At 52.0% G+C, this 7,475-nt stretch overlaps 1 protein-coding gene across 3 annotated transcripts in view; it reads left to right on the top strand.

The window, feature by feature from the left end:
• Positions 1-7,264, top strand: part of Cttn (cortactin) — a 33,267-nt gene extending 26,003 nt beyond the window's left edge. For all 3 annotated transcript variants that reach the window (XM_029479594.1, XM_021166830.1, XM_021166829.1), the window contains 5 exons: positions 1,113-1,261; positions 2,841-2,930; positions 4,008-4,173; positions 4,917-4,988; positions 5,890-7,264. In XM_029479594.1, coding sequence (XP_029335454.1) covers positions 1,113-1,261; positions 2,841-2,930; positions 4,008-4,173; positions 4,917-4,988; positions 5,890-6,026 — 614 coding nt within the window. In that variant the 3' untranslated portion in view covers positions 6,027-7,264. The remainder of the gene's footprint in view (positions 1-1,112; positions 1,262-2,840; positions 2,931-4,007; positions 4,174-4,916; positions 4,989-5,889) is intronic.
• The last annotated feature ends 211 nt before the right edge of the window (positions 7,265-7,475 follow it).

The following is a 7,475-nucleotide window of genomic DNA, read 5'->3' as shown; positions in this document are numbered from 1 at the left end:
AACTCACTCTGTAGACCAGGCTGGCCTCGAACTCAGAAATCCGCCTGCCTCTGCCTCCCGAGTGCTGGGATTAAAGGCGTGCGCCACCACGCCCGGCTATTTTTGTGTTTTTTAAAGAAACCAAAATTCCAGGACTCTCACTACAGCCAGATCTCTGGATTAGGCCTGCAACTCAACTGTAGAGCCCTTTCCTACATCTGTAAGCCCTTTAAATGACAACTGTCATAATCATTGTATTAGTTTGGGATGTCATTGAGGTGATGAAACACCATGACCAGTACAACTCAGGAAGGAAAGGGTTGATTTGGCTTACACTTTCATATCACTGTTCATCACTGAAGGAAGTTGGGACAGGAACTCATACATGAAACCTTGACTTTCATATTGACCAACGGCAGTCCTTTCTTCCCTTATTGTTTATTTGTTTCTGGTTTTCTGTTTTGTTTTGAGACAGGGTCTCATGTAGCCCAGTCTGCCTGGAGCTCCTGGTCCTTGTGCTTGAGTCTCTTCAGTGCTAGGATGACAGGTTTGCACCACTGCACCTGGCTCAGCAATGGTTTTTTTTCCTTACCACATAGGCCCACCTTGGAGGAAATACTGCCAGACACTCAAACCTACTCCCTGTCGTGTCTGGGAAAATGGTGTTCTGAGAACAGGGCTGTTCACTTGTGGGCTCCTGAGACAGGCGCATGCTGCTCGTGCCTTCGTGCCTGACATCCTCCCTGCTCTTGTCTTCTTATTCATTTATTTATTTATTTTTGTGGTGCCTGAGATGGCACCTGGTCCCTTGTATGTCAGGCAAGGGCTATATCACTGAGCCACATTGCAGCTCCTTCCTGGGGAACTTTAGAGAGCTTAGCTATTGCTTCATTCAGCCTGAGTGTGTGCTGCTCAGCCATGACAGTGTCTACCTTAACTGTGGTGCAGACCCAGGGCTTCTAAGGCCCATCAGTCTCCCTTGGGCTTTGTATGTGGCTGGCCTGGGTGAGCTGACTGTGCGCCGTGGGTATCCTTACTCCCCACAAGAGGATGACTTTGCTGCAAGGTCACCCTGGTGTGGCTTTTGTCCTGGTAGGGTGTTCTGAGACAGATGTGTCCTCTCTTTCCTCTAGTAACCAGCAAAACCAGTAATATCCGTGCTAACTTTGAAAACCTGGCAAAGGAGAGAGAGCAGGAGGACAGGCGGAAGGCTGAAGCCGAGAGAGCTCAGCGGATGGCCAAAGAAAGACAGGAGCAGGAGGAGGCGCGCAGGAAGCTGGAAGTGAGTAACGCTGCCGTGTCTGTCCCCAAGCCACTGTGGGAGGAAGCTCCTTTCTGTCTCTGTAGTCACTGCTGTGAGTAGAGAGAGCAGCTGTGGGGGCAGGGCTCTGTCCTGGGGCTTGTATGATATGCTCTCTTGCTCCCGACTAGATTCAGGAGGGGCTGGTACGGTAGGAAGGCTTTGCTTACATGGTCACCCACTGTCTGGACACTTTCAACACTCATCCTTTCCCCATGGCCACATGTGTATGCTGGCGATGGCTCTGTAGATTGGTCGGGAAGCCGAACCCTCAGTAACTCAGAGTTGCTTATAAACATGAGGCTCCATCTAAGCTGATGAGCACCTCCTCCCAGGGAGATGTTGGGGTTGAGACCCCACAGAGGAAGATGTGGGGTCAGTTTTGAGCTGATGAGACTAGACCTGACCCCCTTGTGCTTCAGGTTCTGTGTAACATTAAACCTACATTTGACAGTGAGGGCTCTTCTTAGCACCCAGCTGGGTATAGGGAGGGCTGGGACAAGCCTCATAGCCTATTGTCACAAATGGGTTAACTCAACAGCCAGGCCTCCTCATTGTGTTTGAGGCTTAAACCATCCAGATCTGCTGTACCCTCAGATGCACAGGAGCACCAGTGCCTGGGGTAGTTCATCTTTGGTGATTGCCACGGCTGTTTTTGTGGCAAAGGACAGACAGCTTGTTTGCAAAGACAGTGTTAGAGTCTTTATGGTGTTTGTCTCAAGAGCACACAGTGTGACTGTTGCTCCCCCTACACAGAAGAGTAGAGAGAGGGTGTGAAGTGAATAGGTGAGGTTCAGTCCTGTCTCTGGGGCCTGACTGCAGTCATGAACATTTCCTGTGTCCCATGCTGCTGCCTGAGCTTGCTCCCCAAGTGGTTAGAATACCCCATACTTGACGCCACAGCCCTGAAGACCAGGGGGCCTGAGGGATGTTGCCCCACTGTGGTCCTGGAGGCTTTGGGCAGATCTCATTGCTGCCTTCAGCTTCTTTAGCTGCCTTGGCCCTTTGGCTTGTGGCCACCTCCCTCACACACCCTCCACTTTCCTCATTGTTCCCTTAGTTCTAGTTCATTTCCCTCTTGTGGAGACTTTGGGGTGACATGGGCCCACTCACTGCCTCTGTTCCTGTCTTCTGTTTAGTGTTCTGTTGCAGTCCTGGGAGCCAGGATTTTGCCCGGGGATGCTCCATTGGGGGGGGGGGTCAGACCACCTGTCAGCCCTCAGGGGCCATGTCTCCCCCACGTGTAGAAAATATCTATCACTCCAAGGTCCCTGAAACTCTGCGCCCATGGCAGCTTTGGCTCAGAGCCCCAAGTTGGGAGATGGGCTAAGGGCCAGGTGGAATGGCTGCTTGATGCCACCTCTGCCCAGTGTCTCTGTCCACTGCTCATCTAAGTGCATCTTCCCACCGTGTGACACAGGAGTACCACAGGCTGGAGTCCTTGAGACCCAGTAGTCAATGCTTTCTATTCTTCCAGCAGGCACCAAGTCTCTCTCTCACTTGGGTGGTAGGCTTGACTTTCAGGTTGTCTGACTAATCATGGTTTGCTGTCCTGTCTTAGGAGCAAGCCAGAGCCAAGAAACAGACGCCCCCTGCATCCCCTAGTCCTCAACCAGTTGAAGACAGACCACCCTCCAGCCCCATCTATGAGGTGGGTAGTCACATGGCCAGTTGACTGCCCTAGACTCTTTCAGACTCCTGACACCCTCCTCTTCTGTGTTCCTGGAGCATGGTGCTCCCCCCACACCCCCAGGTTGGCTATTCTCACCTTTGGCCAGCCCAAAGCACTATGGCCTTCCTCTCCCTGTGGCTTCTGGGAGTTCAGTCGGTGCTGCATGCTCAGTATTTTGGTTGTCCTGACCGTGCTCCCTCTGGAATGAACTCTCCCTAAGGAGAGTGGCAGAGGTGGCCCTAAGACAGTGTTCTTTCCTAGTCCCTTGAGCATCTTGTTCTCTGGTCCTAGTGGCCTCCTCACATGAAGCTCTGTGGAATCCTTGCTTCCTTCCTGCCTCGAGTCTCCCATACTCTGCCTAGACTCAGGGCTCCCTCACTGAAGTAAAGCCCCTGTGCCCACAGCCACATCCCACGGATCCCAGCCAGTCCTCATGTTCTACCCTTCAGCTAGATAAGATTGCTCGTGTCTTCTAGTGTGGACAGGGACCACGACCTGTTCACCACTAGGATTTTTTGTCTTTGAACACCTTTGTTACTTGCTCTGCATGGCAGTCAGCCTTCCCCTGTGAGACTTCTCAGTGGATGTGGCCTTGTAGCAAGTGGCCCAACCAACAGAGGCATGTCTACTTAGTCACACCTCCTGCTGGGCCAAGTGTTGGAACACTGGCTCTTTGTTGAGGCTGGGGACAGGGACAGGTCCTGTGTCTGGCAGATCAGCTGGGCCCAGGAGCCAAGGGAAGTACCTAAAGTACCTAAGTGGGAAGATGGGACAGGGTCCAGTGCTGAGCCACCACAACAGGAACGGACAGTTAGCATTGCAGCAGGCTCTGCCTGCCACCATCTTGCCACATGGGACTGCTCCTGGCCCTGAGTGATCTCCTTGGGCTGTGGCAGGTTGCTCTGCCTGGCTGCCCTCCACAGGAAGCTTTCGCCCCCACTCCCTGTGCATGAAGCTTCCATTTTTGCCTTGTTTTGTCTGACCATGAAGGTCACTTGTGAATGGGGCTCTTCTGTCTGTGGTGATAGTGTAAGAGATGCCTGTGTCCCTCCCTAGGATGCAGCTCCGTTCAAGGCTGAGCCGAGCTACCGAGGTAGCGAACCTGAGCCCGAGTACAGCATCGAGGCTGTAGGCGTTCCTGAGGCTAGCAGCCAGCAAGGCCTGACTTATACATCAGAGCCCGTGTACGAGACCACAGAGGCTCCTGGCCACTACCAAGCAGGTACTGGACCCTACTCTAGCCATGCCCAGGGAAGGGAGGGTTCCTAAGAAGCCCCCGCCCCCAGTGTGCTCCTCAGAGAGCACAGGTTGGCCTGCTATCTGATTTTCCAGGAATGTGCATTCTGTGTCACCCCCTGGATCAGAGAAAGTCAGGTTTTCTACTGATGTGATGAAACACAATGACCAAAGCAGTTGGGGAAAAAAGGGTTTATTCAGCTTACAAGTCCACATCACTGTCCATTACTGAAGGGAGTCAGGAACTCCAACAGGGCAGGAATCTGGAGGCCGGAACTGATGCAGAGGCCACGGAGGGGAGGAATGCTGCTTACTGGCTTGCTCAGCCTGCTTGCTTATGGAACTCAGCATCACTAGCCCAGGGATGGTACCACCCACATGGGTTGAGCCCTCCCCATCAATCACTAAATAAGAAAATGTCTTATAAGTGATACCCTCCTCCCCTTTTGTGGAGATAGGATTTCTCTATGTAGCTCTGACTGTCCTAGAACTCACTCTGCAGGTGTGGCTGGCCTTGAACTCAGAGATCCACCTACCTCTGACTCCCAATAAAGACATGTACCACAAGCACCCAGCTAAGTCTTTTTGTTTCTAGGAGGTATCTGGTCCCTCCATCCCAATACCTGCCACATAGGAACCCAGCTGATGTGAAGAGCAAGTTTCCCATCAGTCCTTGGGCAGTGTGTTTGCAGGGCCTGGCCATCACTCAGCAGTTCTGCTTTCTTACAGAGGATGACACCTACGATGGGTATGAGAGTGACCTGGGCATCACAGCCATCGCCCTGTATGACTACCAGGCTGGTAAGGCACTGACAGTGGCCTGCGGGCACACATGTTCCTACCTACCCGGGGTGAAGTTCCCAGCCACACCCCTCCTGAGACCAGTTCTGGGAAGGAATTCAGGACTGTTGTGTGCTTAGTTTTGAACCAGGGCCTGTTACCCAGTCTGACCTTGAACTCCCAGGATTACACAATCGTGTCTCAGTTTTTCCAGTGCTTGACACCTTAGGTGGATTTTACTTTGTCTGGGTACACTTTCTACAGTGTATCTTGAAGTTAGAGGTGTTACCTGGGATGATGTCAGAGATGCCCCTGTCTGTGCCTGTCTCTCATCTGAATCCTTGGGGATCTAAAGGTGCAGAGCCCCCTTAGTCACAGACCCACTGTGCAGGTTGGGGACACGGTTCTACAGGAGCATACCCCACTCTCCAGTGAAGATGCCACACACAGGAGGACTTAGAACCAGTGTGGCCCCTCTCTGTCACGTCAGCACTTCCATTCCTCTATTCCTCCCTTATTACTTGACCACTGTCTTATAGGATGCATGGCTGGGACTCCCTCGAGTTCTCAGGCCCCAGGCTCAGATAGAGAGGTCCACTAGTCCCTTCTTTTCCTAAACAGAGACCTGGCATGTATTTCCTGTACACACATGGGTGCTGTGACTTTTGGGCCATCATCTCACGATGCTCTAGAGTCTAGATTTTCATGTATAACCTTAGCAGCTCTCCAGCAGCCCTCTCCATTGCCCTCCATTGTATCTAACAGTAAAGGCCCTCTCCATATCCCTCCATTGTATCTAACAGTGAAGGCCCTCTCCATATCCCTCTCCCCTGCCGGGTGGGTATCTTAGTCTCAATCTTGTTGTCTTCCCCCTGGTCAGGTGACAATCCCATCTGAGTCTCTTTCTGCTCTCCTTCCCTAGCTGGCGATGATGAGATCTCCTTTGACCCTGATGACATCATCACCAACATAGAAATGATTGACGATGGCTGGTGGCGTGGGGTGTGCAAGGGCAGATACGGGCTCTTCCCGGCCAACTATGTGGAGCTGCGGCAGTAGGGCTGCCACCCAGAGCCTACCAGCACCAGCACAGGGTTCACACTACAGAGCATCTGCGTGTGTTTGAGTTGGTTTCTGCTTCCGTTTCTGTTTTTGTTCTTTTTCCGAAGGTGGGGAGGGGAATATTCATATTGACTTTATATTTAATACGTCTGCTGATGCTTCGGGGCATGTCCTGCCACAGGATTTGCTAATGTCTGATGATCATGTTCACAGAGGACATGGGTGATTACTTGCAGCCATCCCAGGTGTTTTAGTTTTGCCAAGCTGACTGTGGTATGTAGCCACTTCAGGGGTTGTACTTCTCCTGAGGTTGGCGGTACATGTGGCCTTGTACTCACCCCCACCCCCATTGTAGTCGGGTTCCAGGATGGAGACAGTGCTCCTGGAGTGGCCACTCAGTGAGGAGGCTCTCTGGGGTCCAGTGTTTGGAAGAAGAGGAAAGGGGACCAAAGGGAAGTGAGGTCCCAGAGCGTTGACACTGAGGGAAGTCCTATCTGTCAGTCCTGACCACTTAAGCCAGGACCCCAAGCTTCTTTTACTCTGTCTCCTCATCTCTGTACCTCCCCTGACACCCCAGTCCTGGCTGGCCCTTTCTCCTGCCTTGCCCTGAAGTGTTACCTTCTCCCATCGCATTCAAGGCCTATAGCACAAAGTGCATCTCAGAGATGTGCTAGTGGCTTATCCTGGGCTTGGCCTGCAACATGGGAAGCTTGGGGAGGGGGTCTTGGACCTGCTCATGACCCCTGAACAGCCTGCAATGAGCTGTGTGTGCCTAGCCACTTGGCTAGGCAGGCAGATAGATAGCTTCTTCCTGCAAGCTTCCAGAAGCACGCTCCCTATGGGGAGCTGTGTTCTCTTTGCCAAATACGTTCAGTTATAGTCAGCTGATAGATTGATGTGGCTGAAAACAGGACCAAGTGAACTGATGCTCCCACCTGGGTGCCTCCCCAGCTTCCTTGAGCAACTGTCCCTAAGATGCTTTCAAGTGTCTGAGACACAAGGAGCCTGGGCCACTCTGGTTATGCACAGTCAGGCAAACAGTATGTCTTTGTAGACGAGTCCCCGCCTCTGGGATCGATGCCCGTTTTCTCCCCGTGTGCTTTCCTGCAGAATCCTTGCCTTTCCATTGTTAGGTTGGGTTTTCTATATGAATTATCATCTGGAATTCTGTAGCACACTTCATAGGTATGGAATTTTTTTAAATTAAATATTCAGAATAAACTTTTTTTGATCCATTTGCTGTGTGGTCTCCTGCAGTGCTTGGTCTCCGTGTTTTGATTTGAAAATGGCATTGGGCCAAGTTCCCAGGAGCCCTAGCTTAGGTGTCCTTTGTCAACTGGTGCAGGGAGTGAAGGGCAGGATTGGGAGAGCTGGATAGATGTCTCGATGGCAAAGACCCTGCATTGTTCTTGAAGAGGAGCTGAGTTCAGTTCCCATCACCCATGT

Source organism: Mus caroli, chromosome 7 (genome assembly GCF_900094665.2).
Source record: "Mus caroli chromosome 7, CAROLI_EIJ_v1.1, whole genome shotgun sequence".
Classification (NCBI taxonomy): Eukaryota; Metazoa; Chordata; class Mammalia; order Rodentia; family Muridae; genus Mus; species Mus caroli.
The sequence above is the reverse complement of the archived record's forward strand: the minus strand, read 5'-3'. Positions and strand labels throughout refer to the sequence as shown.